This window comes from Babylonia areolata, chromosome 35 (genome assembly GCF_041734735.1).
Source record: "Babylonia areolata isolate BAREFJ2019XMU chromosome 35, ASM4173473v1, whole genome shotgun sequence".
Classification (NCBI taxonomy): domain Eukaryota; kingdom Metazoa; phylum Mollusca; class Gastropoda; order Neogastropoda; family Buccinidae; genus Babylonia; species Babylonia areolata.
The window spans coordinates 13,588,565-13,615,347 of record NC_134910.1 but is presented as its reverse complement, the minus strand read 5'-3'; the positions used below and the strand labels follow the sequence as shown (position 1 = coordinate 13,615,347).

Sequence of the window (26,783 nt, the reverse complement as noted above, 5' to 3'; positions counted from 1 at the left end):
GCTGAAGACTATGCCTGACCACACACACACACGCCCACCCACCCACCCACCAACACGCACCTACTGTGAGCACAATGAAGGGATGAGGCAATGGGAGCAAACAGAGAGGAGGCAAAGAGGAAAGGCACACACAGACACTGACAGACAAGACAGACACGCACACGCACACACACACGCACACACACACACACACATACACACACACACGCCCACCCACCCACCAACCAACACGCACCTACTGTGAGCACAATGAAGGGATGAGGCAATGGGAGCAAACTGAGAGGAGGCAAAGAGGAAAGGCACACACAGAAGAAAAAGCAAAAGTCAACTCCCAAAGCTGAACTATGTGACAAAGTTTTTCCCTTGGCATGAAGCAGGCCAGATGTCATTGTCTGTTCACATTATGCACACAGAAAACTAAACAAACAAAAAAAAAAAAAAAAAAAAGGAAGAAAAAAAAAAAAAAAAAAATCACTGTCCTCTGTAGTACAGTCACTCACACTCACAAAAATCAAGACCAAATCTTGTTTGTATGATGCAGCAAAATATCCCCCCATCTAACTCACTGTTTCTTTCATACAAAGGTCGACCTATTTTGGTGGTGGTCACCTCGTCTTTATACTTTTGACAACAAAAACTGTTGACTAGGCTGCAGAAATTACATCACTGACATTTTTCATTTTCTTTCAAAAAAAAAAAAAAGAAAAAAAAAAGAAAGACTGTCAGTTTTTACTTTGCAGGACTTCATAAGTTGCCACAACTAGTCTAAAATGCTGAACGCAAGTTGAAAGAGTGAAAAAATATGTGCAAGTGTAACATGGAGCCACAGACACTCACACAGTCATAACCTCACTGATCTATTCAAACAAGTTAAAAAAACAAAAAACGTATGTCTTGTTTAAATTGATTGAATACAGCGTTGACCAAGTAACAATAACACAACAATGAAAACATCCAATAGACAGAGCGATATAACTCTTTATACATGAGGTACACAATGCTGCTTGTGCCACCGATTCAGCTAGCACGCAGGTAAATAAAAGGTACACAGGAACAAACCTAGACACTTCCTCAAAAAAAAAAAAAAAAGAAAAAAGGAAGCTACGGGCTTGTCCTAGAACCAATCATTAATTTTACTCTCCTAGCCTGGTTGTTCTTTCATTTCAAATGAAAAAAAGAACAACAACAACAATAACAAACAACCTGCTGTTGTCTGAACGGCAGCAAAACGTTCACTGTATGTTGATTGTTAATGCCCAATATGAAAGAATTCAGTCAAGATTTGGAGTAACACTAACAACTAGTAACTGTAAACTACGATATATCTCTATCAACAACTCCACCTAAAAACTGATGGTCAGTGAATTCTGTGTCTTACAATCAAGGACTGCGAAGACGAAGAATCCATATCACACTCACATGCCTCTGGTTCAACGACAAGGTAAGCACGACACATGGGAAACAACATGTTCAATACTTATAGGTGTGTCACAACATTTATTAGCACAGAGTAATTTCAACATACTTTCTTGCTAGATATTTTCCTGTTGTTGGTCTTAAAGTCCAGTCGACAACATGTTCAATACTTATAGGTGTGTCACAACATTCGTTAGCACAGATTAACTTCAACATACCTTCTTGCTTTCTTCTTGTTGTTTTTAAAGTCCAGTCTAAGCCACGCAAACACAATATGATCTATTCTATAATGGTCATCAGTTTACTGCCATCGAAAGTCAGTTGCACCTTTCGAAAGAGATTTCTTCCAGTTCATCACTGAATGAACCAAACTTGAATTCCATAAATGAAAACCTGTTTATGGGAAGATTAAAAAAAAAAAAAAAAAAAAAAATCATGGTTAAATTGTTACTAAGGTAAATCTTAGATTGGTCCCATAATCAATCACAAAGAAATATGAATTTCTCAAAAGCAGTCCTGTGGTGGTTGCAAACTAACCTACATTTTCTGAAAGGCAAACAGTAAGAACCTTGACCCTGACCCATGTCATTCTTTTGTTGACCCAGAGGTCAAGGTGAGAACTCACACCACACAGCCGAACAACATGAAGTGGTGGCCTACTTGTGATGAGCCCCACTATGGGAAATGAGTATCCATGAGTTCGAATCCCTCACAGGTTGTGATTTTTGTTCACCCCCCGTCCCCACACCCCCACAAGCCCCTCTCCACTAGACCTTCTGGAGTGGTGGTCTAGGTGCTAGTCTTACGAAAAAGACAATAAATCAAGATATGGTGTTCAGCATGCACTAAGCGCACATAAAAGAACCTACAGTGAAAAAAACAGTTGTCCCTGGCAAAATTCTGAAGAAAAATCCCCTTTGACAGAAAAAGACCAAAGCAACAACAACAAAAACAAAAAAAAAAGAAGAGAAAAAAAAAAGAAGACCGCAGACAGAAAAAAGAAGAAAAAAAAGGGGGAGTACTCCTGTGCTGTAATACGGCAACAACCTTTCCCTCAGGGAGAGCAGCCTGAATTTCACACAGAGAAATCTCCTGTGACAAAACCAAAACCAAAAACAACAACAACAAAAAAATAACCCCAAAAAACCCTGGTGGGCTGAGGATGGAGATACTTCCAAGGTCAGCATATATGCCGACCTACTAGTGCCAGAACCCCCTTCGTGTGTGCATATGCACACAAATACGCACAAGAAAGATCCTGTAATCCATGTCAGCGTTCGGTGGGTTTATGAAAACAAGAACATACCTAACATGCACAACCCCCCCCCCCAAAAGGACTATGGCTGCCTACATGGTTGGGTAAATATAAAAAAAGGTCATACAGTTAAAAAAAAATGTGACATGTCTGTATGAGTGTGTATGACTGAAACCTGATTGAATAATGCAAGAAACAAATGATGAGCGCTGAAAGGCAGCTGTCAGCCAGCTCTACCCAGGAAGGCAGCCTGTTAGCACAAATGACGCCTTGTTTGTAAAGCGCTAAGAGCTCAGTCTCTGACCCAGAAAAGGCCCTACATAAGTATCCATATCATTCATTCATCATACAGCTCAGCCTCTTGTAATGACTAGGTGTTTTTAACTCACTCAGTACGGCCAGTCCTCTCTTCTCCTCTACACAGACCCATCGGATGTCCAGTGGGTGTCTGAATGACCCAACCTTTAGCTTCCGTCGTCAGAACTGTGGTATTCTTTGTCAACATTCACCTCTTCAGTATAAGAGCCTTCCGCTTGCAATATTTTCATGATGGTAACTGGGGTGAAACGCTGTTAACGTCGTCTCTTTTGCCGTTCGTATGGAGAGAGTTAAACGTAAAGCACTTAAAGCTTGGTCTCTGACTGAGGATATGCGCTATACAAGTATCCATGTCGTCATCAACATCAACATGGCAGTGGAGTTCCCCACAGCTACTCATCACCTGTTCACTGTGCTATAACGGGCCACGCCATGTCACTTTTTCAGATCAAATTTGATAGAAACTTAACACTCACTTTATGCTTCTTTCTGTAACATAAACAACTTCAGCAAGAATCCGGAAACATATGGAAAGCAGGGAGAGGAGGGGGGGTGTAGGGGTTGGGGTGTGTGTGTGGGGGGGGGTGTGTGTGTGTGTGTGTGTGGGGGGGGGTGGGGGTGTGTGTGGTGGGGCGCTAATATGTTAAAGGAGAAAGGGAAAACTTCCCCCCTAAAAATTACTTTAAAAAAAAATGTTTTTTTTGATTAAGTGCATCATATCAAACATAGTTTTAGGACACACAAACAAATTCCTTTAGAAGAAAATGAGGGCACTAGCCGAGGGGACAAAGGGGAGGTTACCTACTTCCGGGAGGTTATCAGCCGTAGCTACTTTCGTTTTCTCTGCATAGGTGGATAGTAGTTTGCACAGGACAGGAATGTCAGACCCCTGCCGGAGTCTGCACTAGTGGGTCACGGTTAAGTATGTGTAATTAAAAGTCATTTTAAAACCTCACAAAAAAACCCAAACATGAAGCTGTCTGCAAGGAAAGCATTCTCGCTTACAACTCACAGATGGCAACGCCTACATCTGCTCTCACTTTTGAACCTTCGACCCCAACTAAGAAACCCACACTACTGAACGCTTTGTCAATGAGTTAAAAGTTCCGCTCAGATCTCACAGCGTTGAGAGCAAAGGAGCGGGAGTGACTGATTTTTGAAATACTGAAAAAGGTTTACGGTCTGGGTCCAGGGGCCGCTTAAAAACCGAAGAGTGCGTCTTAATACCAAAACAAAGTAAAACAAACAGAAGAAAAATTTGCCAAAATGCCAAGACGGAATTCCATTTAATACGGAAATAATCTGACCCATGTGAGTGGTCTTTTGATTTTGTGAGACAAGAGTTAGCTGTCCTGGATTGTTCTTCCTGCCAGTTCCAGTTTCAAGGAGATGTCAAAAAGCATGCAGGCTGATCCACATATGCTACATAACATCTGCTGGAAAAAATCAAAGCATAAAAACTAAAACAAAACAAAAAAAAACCCAACTCCTCCTCTCATTGGGAATGAAGGCAAGTGCACAGCAGACATTGATATCTTCTCTCCCTTACATACCACGGTGCCATACAAAAATGAGCACAGTTTAACAGGAGATCTAAGGATAAAAAATGAAGTTATCTAAACACAGAAAATGTTCATCTTCAAAATACACATATACACCTGTGTGTGTGTGTGTGTGTGTGTGTGTGTGTGTGTGTGTGTGTGTGTGTGTGTACATACATGCAATATACAAATAAAAAAGCACAGGCAGTTTCTGTTGAGTGTGTACGTGTGCACATGAGAGCATGCACGCATATTTGTGCAAGTGTACATGAATTAGGGTTCAGTGTCAATTAGCAAACACAGTCTTGTTACTGCAGAATGCAATATAAACTCCTCACTTCATGCATCAGTAAATAAACCAAAGCGACACAGTTTTCAGCTATGGTGGCTCTGATGCATCAATACTTTGGTCAGCCTAAAAAAACGAACGCTCCATCCTACACAGGCAAATGTCCACACGTACCCTGCTTGATGCTATCACACAATGAAAGCATAGTGTTTGTCCCAAAATTCACTTCACACTCTATCATTCAGACTCCTTCAAAAGCACAGGATGACAAGGCTTCAACTTCAGTGATGCGTTTGTAAACCCTTTGACAAGCGTACGCTTTTGGTGAGACATAAGCATTAAATTTGACAAGTGCATGATTTTGATGAGAGATTAATACAGCCTTTGACAAGCGTGTGATTTTGATGACGGTTAAGTACAGCCTTTGAAACATGTACGCTTTGGTGAGACATTAGCATAACACTCTACCAGTGCATGATTTTAATGAAAAGATTTGTACAGCCTTTGACAAGTGTATGCTTTTGGTGAGACAAAAGCATGACATTCGACAAGTGCATGATTTTGATGAGAGATGCGTACAGCCTTTGACAAGTGTATGACTGTGATGGGCAGTTAAGTACAGCCTTTGACAAATGCATGCTTTTTGGCGCAGCATGCAGGGTGAGGTGAACGGCTGCGATGGCCGGGGGATGGAAGCTTGTCTGTGAAATCCTGTGGCAGCTGAGGAGAATGGCTGGCTGTGTGAGGTTGCCTGCCTGCTCCTCAAGGACTGTGGTATGTTGTGGTGCGTGGCTCCTCCCTGGCTCCAAGGGTGGGTGATGGATGTGACCGATCAAAGCCAATGGGTGGGTGATGGATGTGACCGATCAAAGCCAATGGGTGGGTGATGGATGTACAGATTACAGCCAGACTCTGGGGGGTGAAGGGTGTGGTGAGGTGGAGGGGGGGTTACTAGATGTGGCAGAGAAGTGGATTTCTCAAGATTCCTTTCCCAAAGCACGAACAACACACACTGCTGACATATACACATCCCCTTCCCACCCACCCCCTTTCCACATCACACACGTTTCTCCCGAACCAGTGACAAACAAACGAAGGAGAGGAAAGGCAGTGAACATGAAAACTGGGATGATTCCTGGGTCAGTCATGTCATTGTACACAATGTTACATGGAAATTTTTCCTGACGTAAGCTACCAACCTGCTGACACATCCTGCTCCATTCAACCGAGTTGACCTGAAACATGCTTTCCCCCACACCCCCATGTCTCTGTGTGTGCTCGCTTCTCAATTGACCCACACCAGTTAAGACACTTGATCAGATGGTGGTATGCGATGAACGTTTTATCATGCACTCTGCACTAAAACTACCACTTGTGTTCCGCCCACACACAAAAACAGCAGGCAGTCTCCTGGGATACACAGCAGGGGGTTGATGGGGAGGAGAGGGGCGCACTCAGTAACCGTTTCACGTCAGAACACAAAATGCCGACATCTTCAAATGGTCATGAACAATGAAACGTGGTGATCAAACAGATAGGAACAGACTCCTGGGGTCTTTATTCATTGGGGGACCTGTTTATCGCATGGAAGGTAAAAAATCTTATGCTCACAGGTTTGCCACTGTTTAGATTGAAATACCCAAGCAAGATTTAAAAAAAAAAAAGCAAAAAAAAAAAAAACGCAACACAATTCTGCCGGATGAAGCACATTCCAGGCAATATGAATTTACTCACACACACACGCACTAGAATCACTGTTAATCCAGAACCTAAAGACAGGCTCCATGCTGGAGGAACACTCACCCTCTCTCTCATTTACTCAGCACCCACAAAGAGCCAAAAACGACCAGGTTTGTAGAAGCACGTTCTCTGCTGCTGCGCAGTAAACCAACATCATCGACGGATGATGACGCAACGCTCGCACTGTTGTCCCTCCACTCACACTGATGAACCGTGCCGCCGATTCAGGCGAAGGAAACCGGGGCACTGGTTTCAGTGGCTGGTGTGTGTGCTGTGCTGTCAGCCATGTGGGAGCAAAAAGCTTCACGGTCCTGGGTGACAAGAAAAGCTGGGTCCTTGGGAGAGGGCGTGGTCTCTGGCTGTGTCACAGTCGCTGAAGCTCCGCCCCTCGCTCCCGTCGCTTGCCTCGCTTGCCTTTGCCGTGCGGGGGCAGCTTGCTGTTGCCCGGCAACAAGGCGCTGGTGTACGGTGGTGGGGGGTCCTGCAGAGATGTGACGAAACGTCAACAGGTACGTCAACACAACAACGATGGTAACGGTCAAGATATCCAAGGATGGTGCAGAACATCAACTTCCTTGACCTGACAATGCTTGTATGGTCAACATATCAATGAATAATGCATAACGTCAACAGCTATAATATGACAAAGACGGTAATGGTCAATGTATCTAAAAATAATACATAATGTCAACAGCTATAACGTGACAACGATAATAATGGCACCATATCAATGAATGATGAATAACGTTTACATGAGAATGCCTGATAACTGTCAAGGTATCCAAGAATGATGAATAACATCTACAGCTGTAACATGACAACAATGGTAATGGTCAACATATCAATGAATAATGCGTAACATCTACAGCTGTAAAATGATAACGATGGTAATGGTCAACATATCAATGAATAATGCGTAACATCTACAGCTGTAAAATGATAACGATGGTAATGGTCAACATATCAATGAATAATGCGTAACATCTACAGCTGTAAAATGACAATGATGGTAATGGTCAACATATCAACGAATCATGCATCATGTCAAAAACTATAATATGACAATGCTGGTTATGATCAAGGTATCTAAGAATGATACACAATGGTCAACATATCAAAGACTGGTACATGACATTAACAGCTATAACATGACAACAATGGTCAACATATCAATGAATGATAAGTAACATCAACAACTATAGCATGACAACAATGGTGATGATCAAGTTATCTAAGAATGATGCATAACGTTAATGATGGTACTGGTCAACATATCAAAGAATGATGCACCTGTTAGATGGGCACCGATGATGCTTTTCGAAAGTATTAAAATCATCACATATAATGATGTACATTTGCTGCTCAGCAAGATGTTTGTAACACTAAGTGAAACATGTGTGCACTACTGAAATAGTGCTAAGCAGCAAGTATTATTATCTTACTGTAAAATATGCTATGTTCAATTGATGAACAGAGTAAGTGAATATCAATCATATTAAATGTGCAGAATAAGTGCATTGTATCTCTATCTATATCATTTTTGTTTTTAATCTTGTTTGTCATTATCTTCATCTGCTCAAAAAAGCAAGCACATATGCAAAACAGGAGAGACAAGGCCTTGTGATACGCATTAAAAAAAAACAACCCCAAACGATTCACTAAAACAAATACACACACAGACACACAGGGGCACACACAACCATACCTGTGCTTACATAAGACACTGATAACCTCAAATCTTTTCTCTGTTACACACCCCCGCACCACCCTCCCCAATCCCCCCCACCCCTAGACATCACTCTCAATAATCCCTCCCGCCCCTCACCGTAGTAAAACCAATCAGCCCACCACCCTCTTCAATACCCCCACCCCCTTGACACCCTCCCACCCCTCACCCTAGTAAAATCAATCCCCCCCACCACCCTCTTCAATACCCCCACCCCCTGCTACCACCTTCCAAAGTCCCTCCCGCCTGGCCCTTACCTTAGTAACATCACCCAGACCGCCAAACCACCTCTACATTCCCACCACCACCCTCCCCAATTCCATCACTCCGCACCCCTTCCCCCCACCCCCAAAAACTCACCCTCACTTTCTCCACCACCACAGCCGCTGCCCCGCCACTGCTGCTCCCCGCCCCTCCCACTGCCGCCGTTGTCGCCACGGCGACCGTTGCCCCGGCGCTGGGCTTGTTGTTGTGAGCCTGGTTTGACCTCGACCCCTCCGACCCTTCCGATGACCCCTGCTGCCCGGACGATGACGATGCCGATGCCGATGCCCCCCCTGCAGCTCGACCCCCGCCCCCGTTTCCGTTCCCCCCACTTCTCCCCCCACTGCTGCCACTGCGCTGGGGGTGAGAGGTCAGGGCGGTGGTCTGGGTCAAGGCCATGGTCTGGGGGTCTTGGTGGGGCGGGGCAGGTCGGGGGCGGCGGTGGTGGTGGGAGCGTCGCAGGGTCATGGTCAGCTTGCGGGCCTTTGGCTTGCGGGGGTTGCTGCTGGGCGTGTGCACGGCGCACACCTTGATGAAGACGGCCATCACCACCACCAGCCCCGTGCTCATCAGCATCACGGCCCACCAGTGGATCTGGAGAGAACCCCCGAGATGTACAGGGCAACAAAAACACACACACACGAAGGGCAGTAAGCTTAGCAGTGTGTGGACTGACCCATGTACACTTTCAGTTTCAGTTCAATCGACCAAGCACAGCAGCAAATAGGGCAGCAAAAAATTATACAAGTAGTATATAAGCATATTGCCCATTGTCAAACAAGGAAATAAGTAATATACTAGAAAACGACTTTTTAAGTGCTTTCATTTAATTCTAAAACCTTGTCAGTGGACTCTCTCAGACTTTTGTCCGATTTGCAGACCAATTCTAACTTTAACTTTAAGACAATTATCTAATTCATCACAGGCTAAACATTGCTCTAAAGTCAACAGCATATGCTTCAGTAATGTGACAACTGAGTATATAATTTTTGACAGTGATCTGATGAAGCCTTACCTGCATGAAAGTGTGTCATCAGAAGTGACTGAGAACATTGATGTTTTTGACATCCTGTGTTCGTTATCAGTTGTTTTGCTTGTTAGACTAAGGACTTCTTTTTTACGAAGTGCATAAGGTAATTTTCTGCAATTGTCTTTGGATATTTATTTCAGATTCCACCCTCAATTTACCCAGTCTCCCCCCAACTCATCATTCATTCCCCTCTCCCTCCTCTCCTAAAGGAGAACACTCAAATGCAAAAAATCAACACTCAAAGAAAATGTCTACAATCACCAGTATGTGTGACGGGACATTAAACAAAATTCCTCCTCCTTTCAGTTCTAAGGAGGTTTCAAAGCATGCGGACTTAACCTTATATGCTTTTAATTTCAGTCCAAAGCAGGTTGTAGACTGATCGATATATGCTTTCAGTTTCAGTTTCAAGGAGGTTTCAAAGTGTGTGGAATAATCCATACAAGCTTTCCATTTCAGTTTACACGTAGTATCACAGCATGTGTCAAACTAAGTGTGTGGACTGATCCATGTATGCTTTCAGTTTCAGTTCTAAGGTGGTTTCAAAACGTGTGGACTTATCCATATATGCTTTTAGTTTCACTTCTCTGGAGGTTTCAAAGTGTGTGTAAGCATGTGGACAAATCTGTGTATGTATGCTTTAAGTTTCAGTTCTGAGAAGGTTTCAAAGCATGTGTAAGCACCTGGACTAATCCATGTATGTAGGCTTTCAGTTTCAGTTCAGAGGAGTGTGTGTGTGCGCACACACGCATGAGCTCCTTTCTGTGTGTGTTTATATGTGAGTGTGAGTGTGAGTGTGTGTGTGTGTGTGTGTGTGCATGCATGTGCACCTGTGTGGTGCAGTGTAGTCCTGAAATGTGCCTGTACATGTATAAGCACGCGTGACTGGTGCGTGCTTTGTGAAAGCAGTATATTTCATCACATTTTGAGTTTCAAAAGCTAAAAAAAACAACAAGAGATATGGAGAAGCTCCAAAACAGACAAAAGAGAAAACCAATTATAATAAATCACCCGAGAGAAATATGACAAATACTTTCCTGGTACTGGGTGTGAACAGAGATGCCAGGCATACAAACAAAAATCAACAGGGTACAATCCACCAGGTTTTTGCCGTCTTATCACTGTTTCGGTCCCCAAACAATAGGAAGGGTGTGCAGCCCGCTTTTGTGGTGGACTTTTCATCGCTCGCAGAACAACAAGTAGATCATTTGATGACATGCACAGTCCAACGCTGTAACTGGCTTCTCTGGGTGTGCACTGCTTTTGTTCGGACAACTTTCTGGCAGAGTTTATAAATGGATCAGTTCGAATACGTAATGGCAAGATATATGACAGGAGACATGCTCAAAGTAAACATAGAAGACTAAAGCTAATAATGGGTGTCATTATAAAACCAAACATAGCTTGCAAACTTGCAAAAACAGTCACTTATAATGTTTAAAATCCTTTCGTCAGAACTGCGATTTCCATGACAAAATTTTAGCCTTTCGCTGAAATGGAAAAAAAGGAAATGGAGATGCGCATGTGCATGCAGTTCTTGCTAAAAATAGCCAGGGAATCCCGACAAAAGCAGGCCAGCACACTCTCCCTAATAATGTACAGACAGTGTCTGTTAAGGGTCCCTACCACAATCCAGTCCTTGATGCTCTGAAGAGTCTTGGGGTCGAAGATGAGGTTCTTCAGACGAGCCAGAGGACCGTCAGCATCCACTCCACGGCACTTGTGGAACACATCGCAGTAGCCGCGGAAATTGTTGCACGGGGATCCTGCGTGACAGACAGACAAGGCAAGACTCAAGATTTAATCTCCCTTCACCGCCTTTTTGGAGGCATGGAAGATCACAAACGGATAAACAAAAGAACATAATGTAACAGGTTCAGTTTCTCAATGGGGCGTCATTACATTTGTGAGCTCCAAGGAACCCATTCTGTCAACCGTCAAATGATCCTGCATGACAGACAAGGCAAGACTCAATATTCAAGATTCAATCTCCTTTCAACCCTTTCAAGGGTACAGAAGATTGCAAAGAGATAAATGAAAGAACATAATACAACAGTTCAGTATCTCAGTGAAGTGTCACTATATCTGTGGGATCCCTGAACCCATTCTGTCAACCATCAAATGATCCTGCATGGCAGACATGGCAAGACTAAAGGTTTATGATATAATCTCCTTTCACCCCTTTTTTGAGGCACGGAGGATTACAAAGAGATAAATGAGAGAACATAATACAACAGTATTAGTTTGTTAGCCGCCATGGCGAAGAGGGAGTGGAAGCGCGACTGAATGACGGCAGGGGGAACGGGTTGGTTCGAATCCAAATCCAACGGAGGTGGGGTTTTTTTCGGCCCGTGGCAGCACCTACCCAGAGTTGATGGGCTGTGGCTTAAATGGGGAGACCTTGGGAACACACCAGTCGATGGTCCTCCCACTTCAAGGAGACTCTTGCGGGATGTGTTGCTCTAATTAATTACCACGACCAATACTGAGCCAGTGCACTGTATCCCTCTCAGCCTGGTTAACGCCGGGGGAAAATCATCATTATGAATGACAGAAGCGTAGAGTACAGCCTTGTCACCACTCAAGAGATAGCCCCAGAACCAAAAAATAATGCGACCCCACAGCAACATCGTCATCATCATCGTCATCCTCCTCCTACCTTCAAATACGCTCAATATAAACAAAATAGCTCAAAAGGACTGGGCCTTTCATGCCCTGCTCTCATGTGACAAACCTCAGTTTCGAGAACCCCTCGACTCCGTGCTATGGGGTTACGTCATCCTGTCAAATGGTCCGTCAGTCAGCAATTTCATGGGGAGGGGCTGTTGTTTGAGGTGACGTGGTGGCGGTCTCCCTACTACTCTGGGGGGACGCTCACAACTCAGTCTGCTCCAGCGACTAAGCCATTATGTCGATAGTTTAGGGGCTATATAGTGGTGTCTAAATACGTTTAAAACAGAAAGGGCAACCACTGAACACCACTGACGTGACTCAGCAGAGCAGTGCAGGGTCTCCTCTGGTGTGTGCCTCCATGGCGACCCTAACATATCGATGGTTCGCGTGGAACACTGCCTGGCCGACGCTGGAACTGCGAAGGAACATAACACCGGTGTGTGGCCAAGTATGGGGGGAATCCCTAATGAGCCGGCGTGAAGAGTAATGGCACTGAAAATGGTGCAGTATGATGGGCAGCAAAAACAAAAAAAAAAAAAAAAAAAAAAAAATTAGTTTGTCAAGGAGGTGTTACTGTGTTCGTTGCAAATCAGTCAAAAGCTACACCAAATCTGCAAAGCAGCAGCATTTCCCAACATGCTAAGTCAGGCCTTGAGTGCATGCACATATATATATATATTTGTGCACCTAGCAGAGTGGGTTTCTTCCATAGAATTTTGCCAGATGATGTCTCTTTTGTTGCCATGGGTTCTTTTTCAGATGGCCGAGTGCATGCTGCAAATGAAACCTCAGTTTATTGTTTCATTCGAATGACAAGACTTTCTGATTTTTCCATACAAACTTGCAAGAAAGGACAAGAGTGGGAATTGTACTCAGACCTCACAGACACTGTACTGGCAGATGAACATCTTAATCATTTGTATTTTTTTGTATTTTGCATTTCTTTTTATCACAACAGATTTCTCTGTGTGAAATTCGGGCTGCTCTCCCCAGGGAGAGCACGTCGCTACACTACAGTGCCACCCAATTTTTTTTGTATTTTTTCCTGCGTGCAGTTTTATTTGTTTTTCCTATCAAAGTGGATTTTTCTACAGAATTTTGCCACGAACAACCCTTTTGTTGCCGTGGGTTCTTTTACGTGCGCTAAGTGCATGCTGCACACGGGACCTCGGTTTATCGTCTCATCCGAATGACTAGCGTCCAGACCACCACTCAAGGTCTAGTGGAGGGAGAGAAAATATCGGCGGCTGAGCCGTGATTCGAAGCAGCGCGCTCAGATTCTCTCGCTTTCTAGGCGGACGCGTTACCTCTAGGCCACCACTCCATCATTCTGCCATATTCCTCCTAACAAACACTAAACAAATTTTAACTGAACTGTGTTAACAGCACTCGTGTATCATATAAAACATAAAATTCTCAAAATGCATGCACACATTCAAAGCGCATCAGAACAATCTATAAAACAGTGTAGAAATATAACAAAAGAAGTAAAGATTAAACCACCTCTTATATGGGCTTACTCTTCGAACCATAGCAGGACTTATCATTTTCATTTCAGAATGGCAGTCTTTCCAACAGACATTTGTCAAACAACAACAACAGCAACAAACAAACAAAAAAAAAGCACAGACATTTGTCATATTTCTAAATTCTGTAACTGAAAGCAAACTTTCTCTTGAAAGTTCAAATGAGTGATAAAGGCCGCATGTGTGTTTGACCTAAACATGTTTCATGCACATAATGCAAATGAATCTTATGTTGTAAACTGTTAGAGATAGGAAATTTTCTATCTAAAATTACGTTTAAATAACATACTTACCGTGACCTAACTAGTGCAGACTCCAGCAGGGGTCTGACATTCCTGTCCTGTGCAAACTACTATCCGCCTATGCGGAGAAAAAGAGAGCAACTACGGCTGATAACCTCCAGAAGTAGGTAACCTCCCCTTTGTCCCACCAGCTAGCGCCCTCTTTTTTCGGTTATTTTTCCTATTTTGGGCTGCTCTTCCCAGGGAGAGTTCGTTGCCACAGTGCAGTGTCACCCTTCTTTTTCTCCACTTTTCCCTGCCTGCAAGTGTACTTGTTTTATGATCAAAGTGGATTTTTCTACACATTTTTGCCAGGGACAACCCTTGAGCTGCCATGCATTCTTTCACGTGCGGTAACCACATGCTGCACACAGGACCTTGATCCACTATCTCATCTGAAATGCTAGCACCTAGACTACCACTCAAGGTCTAGTGGAGGAGAGCTGTGGGGCAGGGGGTGGAGTAAAAATCATGGTCTGTGTATATGGGAATCGAACCTATGGGTACTTGCTTCCTTTTCTGGTGCATTACCACTTGGCCACTGCTCAATTATCAGCACCCCCCCCCCCCTTTTTTTTTTTTTTTTTAATGTGTATGATAGTCAGTCGTGTCTACATCCATCAGAGCGGCAGAGGAGTCAATTGCTATCTTGACAATCTCAGCTAGAATGTGATTGTAGTGAGTCTTGCCAAGTTACATCCCCACTCTCTTGGTCAAGAGGGTTTTAGGACAGTCGGCGTTGGGATGGTCCCCAAGGCTGCAGCAGCACTAACAGCCAGAGCAATCCTGCCTCCTACTTTGAGAGTCATATCCTTCACAAAAGACTGAACGGTAAATGAATTCCCACCGCAGCACTCTACATACCGGCTGGCAGCTATATTTCATGCAGGACACCAACTATATATATATATATATATATATAGAGAGAGAGAGAGAGAGAGAGAGAGAGAGAGAGATCTAGATACACATATGTAGATATCTAGATATCTATATATATATTCTATATATATATACAGATGACAGGAACAGGTGTTGAGATGGCTGCCGGAAAAAAAGGACGCTAGCCAGCGGGACAAAGGGGAGGTTACCTACTTCCGGGAGGTTATCAGCCGTAGTTACTTTCGTTTTCTCAGCATAAGCGGATAGTAGTTTGCACAGGACAGGAATGTCAGACCCCTGCTGGAGTCTGCACTAGTTGGGTCACGGTTAAGTATGTGTCATTAAAATATATATATATATTATCCTTTTCAAGGAGGAAGATGGCAAAATGGTTAAGACACTCATCTGCCAATACAGAGTCCATGAGGGCCAGGGTTCAAATCCCGCTCTCGCCCTTTCTCCCAAGTTTGACTGGAAAATCAAACTGAGCGTCTAGTCATTTGGATGAGACAATAAACCGAGCTCCCACGTGCAGCATGCATTTGGCAACACTGAACAAGAACCCATGGCAACAAGAAAGTTGCCTCCGGCAAAATTCTGTAGAAGAAAACCACTCTGATAGGTACACAAGTATACATGCGTGTGTGGGGTGGGTGGGGGGTGGGTGGGTGCGGGTGTGTGCTGATTATCTGGTTGCGGTTTTCCGTAACGTATCTTTATTCTTATCTTATCTGTCTATTATAATCAATGTGCAGTATAGTAGGCTATGTTTATAATTATATTCAAATAATGTTTCTGAATTCTTTGTTTTTACATTAAGAATACTAGTTATTACCTGCAGTGTGTGGATGTATGTATGAAACGGTGTATAAGATATTTTTTACATTTGTACCTTCGTAATATTCGTAAAAGCTGTTGTTGACTTTTACAGTTATGGTCCCCATGTTGTTTACTTGTCTATGTTGTGATAATGCACTTGACCAAATTTCTCCAGTTGGAGATAATAAAGTTATTCTTATCTTATCTTATCTTATGCATGCACTCAGGGCCTGACGTTGGGTTGAGCTGCTGGTCAGGCAGGCATCCACCTAGCAGATGTGGTGGTGTAGGGTATAAGGACTTGCTGTCCTGAACGCAGCGACGCCTTCTTGAGAGAGAGACTGACACAAGTGGCTAAGCTGTGAATGAATTCCCGCAGCAGTAGGTGCTCCAGAGATGCCAATCCCTGTCAAGTGTTTGTAGGAACAATCAGGAAATTTGGTAGGAACATTTTGAATTTGGTAGGAACACTCGGACTCCGAGCCACATCAGCAAACAAGTGCAGACGCTGTTTGTCTGAGACGCAACTTGATATAGCCCCATGTTCTCTCTTGTTCAGGCAAACGATAAAGCTGATTGGTCCACTCAATGCTGTTTCAATGAAAAAATGCACGCGTTATCAGTGACTGCCCTGACCTCGTGATCGATGTCTAGACCTTTTGGGCAATGTTACGACAGGAAAGTACGTGTAGTCGAAAATGAACTTGTCGGAACAATGTTGACGTTGGCGTAACACTGGAACAAACTGCAATCGAGCATAACAAAATACGGCAAAATTGTAACAATTGGCATCTGTGAAAGCTTTAACCACTTGGCTATTGTAATTGAATTCCCCGCCGCAGTCAGCGCCCCCTATGTACCTGCTGGAAGCTGAATGCCGTGCAGAAGGCCAGCGTCAGGCTTGACCGGCGTCACCTTGTTCTTGTTCTCGTGCTGGATCTCCCTCAGAAGGTTCCGGAAGTCCAGGTTCTCCTCCCTGTTGATCTCCTCCATGGCAAAGGAGCTGACGCACGTCTTGGTGTTGGGGTTGCCTGCGAAACACGGTGTGGTGTTGTCAGCTGGTGTGTGTGTGTGTGTGTGTGTGTGTGTAAGGGCTGGGGGGGGGGGGTGTTCGGGAGTGGAAGGTGTGTGCATGTGTGTGTGCTTGTGTGTGTGTGCCTGTTTGTAAGTGTATATGTGTGCATCTGTAAGTGTGTGTGTGTGTGTGGGTGTATGTGGGTGTATGTGTGTGTGTGGGGGTCTGTGTGTGTGTGTGTGTGTGCCTGTTTGTCAGCTGGTGTGTGTGTGTGTGTGTGTGTGTGTGTGTGTGCATCTGTAAGTGTGTGTGTGCCTGTTTGTAAGTGTGTGTGTGTGCATCTGTAAGTGTGTGTGTGTGTGTATGTGTGAGTGAGAGAGAGAGAGAGAGAGAGAGGGAGAGAGAGAGAGACAGAGAGAGAGAGTGTGTGTGTGTGCATGTGAGAGAGTGAGCGTGCGCGCGTGTGTGTGTATGTACATGCTTGTTTATATGTGTATGACTATACATATATGTGCTCTTGTGTGTTATACCGACAGAAGCTGTGTACCACATGAGCATTAAACATTTGTGACTGTAATCATACAGATATACATCTAGACATGCATGTCTAAGAGTCCTTGGGTCACCAATGGAATTACAGTAAAAGAGTGCACAAGGACTCCAAATGTTTTTTTTTTTCTTCTTTGTTCCTTAGAAGACCTGTCTGTGTCTGTCTGTCTGTCACCCTGATCCCAACTCACGACAGGAGACGTAGCACATGGCTTCACGTGAGGGACCGTCCTTCTCATCGTTGGATGTCAGGAAACACTCCTCCCAGCCAATGCGGTGACACACTGAGCTGACGCATTCCTGATTCCACACACACACACATTTATGCCACATTACTGAAATTTCCTTTCTTCTTTAGAAGGACTTGGAAGCCCAGCATACCAAGAAATGAACAACGGAAGGGAGGAAATTATCTAAAGACTATGCAGCTTTCCAGATGCAGTGTGAGTAGAAAAATGTGAACCCAACAAGTGAGACACAGCAATCTTTTGAGTGTTATTCACACACACACACACACACACTGGCAAGCACATACTAATTCACCATCCTTAGAACCATACATATCACACACAGAAACACTGACATACTGACACACAAACACACCTGCACACATACACAAATTTGCATACCTACGGACGTAAGCACACACCACACACAGAGTCTTTCACACCACATACATGGACATTAACATAATGATGTACACAAACATACACACCAGCACACACATACACACACATAATCATACAAACCACAGGCACAGACATTAACATATTGATGTTTACAAACATACTCACTGGTGCACACACACACACAACACAACACACATACACAGAGAATCATACACACCACGCAGACAGATATAAACAATTGATGTACACAAGCATACATACCAGCACACACACACACACACACACACAGAATCATACACACCACACACAGACATTAACATATTGATGTACACAAACACACACACAACATACACAGAATCATACACTCATATACAATGGCATTAACATACTGGCACACACACACCACACACACACACACACAAAGCATGGCATACACACACACACGACACACACACACACAGTGACACACAAACACACCACAGTAAGATGCATTACCCCCAAACTGCAGATCTGCGAAAAGTCGTTGCAGAAAGTGCCGTTGGGTTTCTGTGTGGCCTTGGGACATTGTGCGCTCTTCCCTGTGGCCCAGGTCAAGGAAACACTGCCTTGCACGGAGCTTGTTAACATCTAGTACCTCATTTTCTACTACAACACTGATGGCTAATCAGGCCTAAATGTCTAGGGAGTTGGCATGACGGAAGCGGGTAATGTGTTAAGACTTCTGATCCAGTAGTCAGGGTCTGATCCCTCGTTTCTTTGACCTGGTGTTGCGGTGTCCTCGGGCACGGTACTTTACTACAATTTTCCTCGCTCCTCCTCCATGTGTGAATGGGTGTACCCCACTTCGGTTGGGGAAGGTTGAAAAGGTGGTAGGAGAGGATTAGGCCCCGCATTCCTGTGCCAAGCCCTAGACACAGTGGATATGAGTTCACTGCTCCGACAGCCCTAAAATGCTTTGGGACCTTTAATCGTAAACCTTAACCTAAATGTCTTACAAATCAATGTCACTGATAAAAACAACAACAACAACAACAAAAAACCCATAAAAAAACCAAAAAAAAGCAACAAAAAAGAAGAGTGATTGCTGTGATGCTGTTCAACACTGAGAAAGAAAGCACAGAGTAAATCTCATCACATAGTCCCAAATCTAAACTGACAGGTCTCCCCAGCAGTATGATAACCATCCTCATCATGATGGTATGATGTGTGATATGGAGTGAAAAACATGGCATGGCGTGGTGTGATGGAGTGCTGTGATGTGGAGCAATGTGGCATGGCGTGGTGTGATGGTATGCTGTGATGTGGAGCAATGTGGTGTGGCGTGGTGTGATGGTATGCTGTGATGTGGAGTAAGCAATGTGGTGTGGCATGCTGTGATAGTATGCTGTGATGTGGAGCAATGTGATGTGGCGTGCTGTGATGGTATGCTGTGATGTGGAGTAAGCAATGTGGCGTGGCGTGCTGTGATGGTATGCTGTGATGTGGAGCAATGTGGTGTGGCGTGCTGTGATGGGGTGCTGTGATGTGGAGCAATGTGGCATGGCGTGCTATGATGGGGTGCTGTGATGTGGAGCAATGTGGTGTAATGTGCTGTGATGGGGTGCTATGATGTGGAGCAATGTGGCGTGGCGTGCTATGATGGTATGCTGTGATGTGGAGCAATGTGGTGTGGCATGCTGTGATGGGGTGCTGTGATGCGGAGCAATGTGGCATGGTGTGCTGTGATGGCATGCTGTGATGTGGAGCAATGTGGTGTGGCATGCTGTGATGGGGTGCTGTGATGTGGAACAATGTGGTGTGGTGTGCTGTGATGTGGAACAATGTGGTGTGGTGTGCTGTGATGTGGAGCAATGTGGTATAATGTGCTGTGATGGCATGCTGTGATGTGGAGCAATGTGGCATGGCCTGTTGTGATGGCGTGCTGTGATGTGGAGCAATGTGGCATGGTGTGCTGTTATGTGGAGCAATGTGGTATAACATGCTGTGATGGGGTGCTGTGATGTGGAGCAATGTGGCGTGGCGTGTTGTGATGGGGTGCTGTGGTGTGGAGCAATGTGGCGTGGCATGCTGTGATGGGGTGCTGTGATGTGGAGCAATGTGGCATGGTGTGCTGTGATGGCATGCTGTGATGTGGAGCAATGTGGTGTGGCATGCTGTGATAGTATGCTGTGATGTGGAGCAATGTGGTGTGGCATGCTGTGATGGGGTGCTGTGATGTGGAGCAATGTGGTGTGGCATGCTGTGATGGCATGCTGTGATGTGGAGTAAGCAATGTGGTGTGGTGTGCTGTGATGGTATGCTGTGATGTGGAGCAATGTGGTGTGGCATGCTGTGATGGGGTGCTGTGATGTGGAGCAATGTGGTATAGCGTGCTGTGATGGGGTGCTGTGATGTGGAGCAATGTGGCGTGGCATGCTGTGGTGTGGAGCAATGTGGTGTGGTGTGCTGTGATGGGGCGCTGTGATGTGGAGCAATGTGGTATAACGTGCTGTGATTGGGTGCTGTGATGTGGAGCAATGTGGCATGGCATGCTGTGATTTGGTGCTGCGATGTGGAGCAATGTGGTATAACGTGCTGTGATGGGGTGCTGTGATGTGGAGCAATGTGGCGTGGCGTGCTGTGATGGTATGCTGTGATGTGGAGTAAACAACATGACATGGCATGCTATGATGATGTGTCTTGCACAGCAAAGGAGAACATGATCGCATCACACTACCTCCCATTGCCCGCCATTCAATCCCGGCACAGAGAAGAAAGAAAGAAAAAAAAGGATATCCACAGAGACTCTCATCTTTGCAGTCGTCTTGTGGCTGGCACACAATCTTTGGCTGAGGCGGAATGTACTCACAGGTGGCCGAACAGCAGGGGCCGGCCGTGGGGCTGAAAGTACACATCTTCACATCACACTGGTGATGATGATGATGATTTGGATACTTATACAGCCCCTGTCCTCGGCTGGAAACCAAGCTCTACAAACACGGGAGTCATTTACACAAAAGGCTAACTACCTATACTGGGTAGAGCCGACTGACCGCTGCTCTCAGGTGCTCATTGTTCATCGTTTTCTGTGTCATTCAATCAGTTTTCAGTCGCACTCACACATAACACACTCAGACAGACACGTAACATTTTACATCTGACTGCATACCTGGACATCTGTCTGACTGTACACCTGGACACCTGTCAGACTGTATACCTAAACATTTATCTGACTGCATACCTGGACATTTATCTGACTGCATACCTGGACACCTATCTCACTGCATACCTGGACATTTATCTGACTACATATCTGGACATTTATCTGACTGCATACCTGGACACCTATCTCACTGCATACCTGGACACCTATCTCACTGCACACCTGGACACCTATCTCACTGCATACCTGGACACCTGACTATACCTGGCCACCTATCTGACTATAACTGGACACATAACTGAATACCTGGACATTTATCTGACTGCACACCTGGACACCTATCTCACTGCATACCTGGACACCTGACTATACCTGGTCACCTATCAGACTATAACTGGACACCTGACTGAACACCTGGACATTTATATGACTGTATACCTGGACACCTATGTGACTATACCTGGTCACCTATCAGACTATAACTGGACACTTGACAGCATACAAGGACACCTATCTCACTGGATATCTGGTCATTCATCTGACTGCACACCTGGACATTTTATCTGACTGCCATACCTGCACTTCTTGCCAGGTCGGAGGGTGCACTCTTTCCCTTCAGTCGACCCCTTGCCATAGCAGCAGATGTCCTTGCAGTCGGCCTCATAGCCGCAGTCACACTCCTCCCCGGACTCTGTGATGCTGTTGCCGCAGAAAGCCTGCGTCGACTCTGAACACACACACAAGCACGTTAACACACACAGTCGACACACATATACATTTACACACACACACAGAGTCAAATATTTGACATAGCTACTTTTTTTCTTTTTTTTTTACATTGAATTCCTCTAAATACCAGTAATCTATCTTAGAAAAATTGAAAAAGAAAAAAAGAACTGTTTAAAAAAACACATTCCTCTGGCTGGTATGATCAAGAAGTCAGTGACACCAGTTCTCATTTCTTTCTGTCTATGCTTATGGGCTGGATCCTAAACATTCACTCATGTATCTACATGTCAGCTTCCGTGTGTATGACCCTTTTACCACATAGGCAGCCATACTCCATTTTGGGGGAATGTGCAAGCTGGGTATGTTTGTATTCCCATGACCCACCAAACACTTGCAGAGACAGGACAAAGTCAAGAAGACAGACAGTGACAGAGCAAGCACGCGGGCAGATGGCACCACATGTGAACAGAGTTCTGATGGTCTTGACATTGATGTAAGGTACAAAAACAGCCCAACAGTGGCAGCTATCAGCCTATCAATCATTGACTTAAGGTACAAAAACAGCCCAACAGTGGCAGCTATCAGCCTATCAATCATTGACTTAAAGTACAAAAACAGCCCAACAGTGGCAGCTATCAGCCTATCAATACTTAACATTTTGTTGACCATTTTGATGTGCACCTTGTAGTAAACTGCGCCTTCCTCATTGTTAAAATCAGAATCTTAAGTTTTGCAGGATGTGCTTTATAATCTAGATCACCTTGTACTCACTGTGTGTGGGGGATGGGGGATGGGGCTGTTCAGGTTCGCAGAGCGTGGCCCATTTTCATTCTTGTTCTATTTCAATTATTTGCCTTCTATGTATCGATACCTTCATAATATTATAATCTGATTACTGATTTGTCTATTTTGTTTTATTCATTTATTTCATCTTTATGTTAATGCTTCATGAAAACCTAGGGTAAGCTCTCAAGACGTGATCAGTGCACTGGGTTCAAGCAAAGATCCTGCACCTCCTGTCTTTAAAAATCATAATTCTAAGATTTGGTGTATCATACATGAATCAGTCCGCACACTGTAGACACCTCCTCGAAACTAAAACACTAAAACCTGTTCTCAGTAAAAGAATGGGGTACAACACAGTCATGAGCCCAGCAAACACACAAGAACAGGACCTACGTCCAGCAGCCAGGACGACAAGATGACCACAACAAGAACTCACTCTGAAAGCAGCTGACCTTGACCAACTAGAAGACTCACTCTGAAAGCAATTGACCTTTTACAACAACAAAACTCACTCTGAAAGCAGTTGACCTTGACCAACAAGAAGACTCACTCTGAAAGCAGTTAATCTTGACCAACGACAAGTCTCGCTCTGAAAGCAGTTGACCTTGACCAACGTTCAAAGAACTCACTCTGAAAGCAGTTGACCTTGACCAACAAGAAGACTCACTCTGAAAGCAGTTAATCTTGACCAACAAGACTCACTCTGAAAGGGCGCAACAGCCAAGTGGTTAAAGCGTTGGACCTTCAATCTGAGAGTCCCGGGTTCGAATCTCAGTAACTGTGCCTGGTGGGTTAAGGATGGAGAATTTTCTGATCTCCCAGGTCAACATGCGCAGACCTGCTTGTGCCTGAACCCTCTTCGTGTGTATACGCAAGCAAAAGATCAAACACACACATTAAAGATCCTGTAATCCATGTCAGCGTTCGGTGGGTTATGGAAACAAGAACTTACCCAGCATGCACACTCCCAAAAACGGGAGTATGGCTGCCTACATGGCAGGGTAAAATCGGTCATACACATAAAAACCCATTTGTGTACATAGGAGTGAACGTGTGAGTTGCAGCCCATGAATGAAGAAGAAGATGACCGACAAGACTGACTCACTCTGAAAGCAGTTGACCTTGCCATAGCGCTCGTTCAGCACGGCATCCAGGACCCGCGTGATGTTGTCCAGGCTGCAGGTGGAGAAGTCGTCGTTGTTGGCCTTGTCCCCCATGGTGGCGCTGGCGAACATGATGTAGTTGCCCTCTTCCGCCTCCCGCCGGTTGGTGCCGTACGGGGCACAGGTGGAGCCACTGTCATGCTGCACACGGCCGTTCATTCATTTACGTACGTGGAGAAGTAGCCACTGTCATACTGCATGTTTCCACACAGTCATTCATTCATCAATGTGGAAGAGTGGAATGGTAGCCACTGTGGTGCTGCACAGTAATTTGTTCATCAACATGGAACAGTAGCCACTGTTGTATTGCACGTTTCAACATAGTCATTCATTCATCAATGTGGAACTTAGCCACTGTTGTATTACACGTTTCAACATAGTCATTCATTCATCAACGTGGAACATAGCCACTGTTGTATTGCACGTTTCAACATAGTCATTCATTCATCATTGTGGAACAGTAGCCACTGTTGTATTGCACGTTTCAACATAGTCATTCATTCATCAATGTGGAACATAGCCACTGTTGTATTGCACGTTTCAACATAGTCATTCGTTCATCATTGTGGAACAGTAGCCACTGCTGTACTGCACGTTTCAACACAGTAATTCACTCATCAATGTGGAACATAGCCATTGTTGTATTGCACGTTTCAACATAGTCATTCATTCATCAATGTGGAACATAGCCACTGTTGTATTACATGTTTCAACATAGTCATTCATTCATCATTGTGGAACATAGCCACTGTTGTATTACACGTTTCAACATAGTCATTCATTCATCAATGTGGAACATAGCCACTGTTGTATTGCACGTTTCAACATATTCATTCATTCATCAATGTGGAACAGTAGCCACTGTTGTATTGCACGTTTCAACATCGTCATTCATTCATCAATGTGGAACAGTAGCCACTGTGGCGCTGCACAGTAATTTGTTCATCAACATGGAACATAGCCACTGTTGTATTGCACGTTTCAACATAGTCATTCATTCATCAACATGAAACAGTAGCCACTGTGGCGCTGCACATATTCATTCGTTCATCAATGTGGAACAGTAGCCACTGCTGTACTGCACGTTTCAACACAGTAATTCACTCATCAATGTGGAACATAGCCACTGTTGTATTGCACGTTTCAACATAGTCATTCATTCATCAATGTGGAACATAGCCACTGTTGTATTGCACGTTTCAACATAGTCATTCATTCATCAATGTGGAACATAGCCACTGTTGTATTGCACATTTCAACATAGTCATTCATTCATCAATGTGGAACAGTAGCCACTGTTGTATTGCACGTTTCAACATATTCATTCATTCATCAATGTGGAACATAGCCACTGTTGTATTGCACGTTTCAACATAGTCATTCATTCATCAATGTGGAACAGTAGCCACTGCTGTACTGCACGTTTCAACATAGTCATTCATTCATCAATGTGGAACATAGCCACTGTTGTATTGCATGTTTCAACATAGTCATTCATTCATCAACATGGAACAGTAGCCACTGTTGTATTGCATGTTTCAACATAGTCATTCATTCATCAACGTGGAACATAGCCACTGTTGTATTACACGTTTCAACATAGTCATTCATTCATCAACATGGAACAGTAGTCACTGTTGTATTACACGTTTCAACATAGTCATTCATTCATCAACGTGGAACATAGCCACTGTTGTATTACACGTTTCAACATAGTCATTCATTCATCAACGTGGAACATAGCCACTGTTGTATTACACTTTTCAACATAGTCATTCATTCATCAACGTGGAACAGTAGCCACAGTGGCGCTGCACTTAGTCATTTATTCATTTATGTACGTGGAGTAGTGGCCAGTGTTGTACTGCATATTTCGACATATTGATTTATTTATATAACTGGAGCAGCAGCCACTGCTGTGATGCATATTCTGACATAGCCATCATTCATATATGTATGTGGAACAGTAGCCACTGTCGTGCTGCATGTTTCCACACAGTCATTCATTCATGTCAAGTCACGTCATGTACTTATGGTGATTTTGTGCCAGTAATTGAAAAACAAAATTCAGAATTCGTTTGAAATGAATTCCCAACTATACTCTTTACGTACACATACACACGCACACAAACTCAAATGTACAAATACACCCACGCGCACACACACAGAAGCGCACAAACACACCACACCCATGCACACACAGAGATACACAACACACAACCACTGATCAAAGGCACAGACATATCCACACACACAAACAAAAATGCACAAATACACCACACCCATGCACACACAACACACACACACACAGTGACACCCCCACCCCCACATACATACACACAAAAATACATCCCTCCACACACACACACAAATACCTCCCCCCCCCACACACACACATACACACACAAATACATCCCCTACACACACACAAATACACCACATCCACACAAACACAACACGCACACAGCCACACCCCCATCACAAAACTCACCGGTGAGCCAAAGTTGTGACCGATTTCATGTGCGAAGGTGAGCTGGGAGACGCGGGCGGGCACAGCCTTGCCGTAGTTGATGACGGTGACGATGCCAGTGTTGAGGCTCTTGCTGACCCTCGACCCTCCCTCCGGGTAATCTTTGTGACGCTCGCACACCCCGCCTGCCGCCCCTGGTGACAGACACATTCATACCGTCACCAGTGAATCAACACGATCATATCATCACCAGCGAATCAACACAATCATATCATCATCAACACAATCATATCATCACCAGCGAATCAACACAATCATATCATCACCAACACAATTGTATCATCACCAACACAATCATATCATCATCAACACAATCATATCATCACCAGCACAATCATATCATCACCAGCTCACCAACAAAATCATATCATCACTAACACAATCACAATCATATCATCACCAACACAATCATATCATCACCAACCACAATCATATCATCACTAACACAATCACAATCATATCATCACCAACACAATCATACCA

The 26,783-nt window shown here is 44.3% G+C and overlaps 1 protein-coding gene across 1 annotated transcript in view; it reads right to left on the bottom strand.

Moving 5' to 3' along the window:
- Window positions 1-6,661: 6,661 nt before the first annotated feature.
- The window catches only part of LOC143277805 (disintegrin and metalloproteinase domain-containing protein 10-like), a 34,412-nt gene continuing 14,290 nt past the window's right edge, over window positions 6,662-26,783 (bottom strand). The window contains exons 9-19 of the mRNA XM_076582708.1: window positions 26,262-26,434; window positions 23,713-23,911; window positions 21,669-21,819; window positions 20,726-20,830; window positions 18,446-18,530; window positions 17,513-17,621; window positions 16,618-16,788; window positions 11,206-11,345; window positions 8,946-9,143; window positions 8,646-8,901; window positions 6,662-7,040 (exon numbers count right to left, since the gene is read on the bottom strand). Coding sequence (XP_076438823.1) covers window positions 6,784-7,040; window positions 8,646-8,901; window positions 8,946-9,143; window positions 11,206-11,345; window positions 16,618-16,788; window positions 17,513-17,621; window positions 18,446-18,530; window positions 20,726-20,830; window positions 21,669-21,819; window positions 23,713-23,911; window positions 26,262-26,434 — 1,844 coding nt within the window. The 3' untranslated portion in view covers window positions 6,662-6,783. The remainder of the gene's footprint in view (window positions 7,041-8,645; window positions 8,902-8,945; window positions 9,144-11,205; window positions 11,346-16,617; window positions 16,789-17,512; window positions 17,622-18,445; window positions 18,531-20,725; window positions 20,831-21,668; window positions 21,820-23,712; window positions 23,912-26,261; window positions 26,435-26,783) is intronic.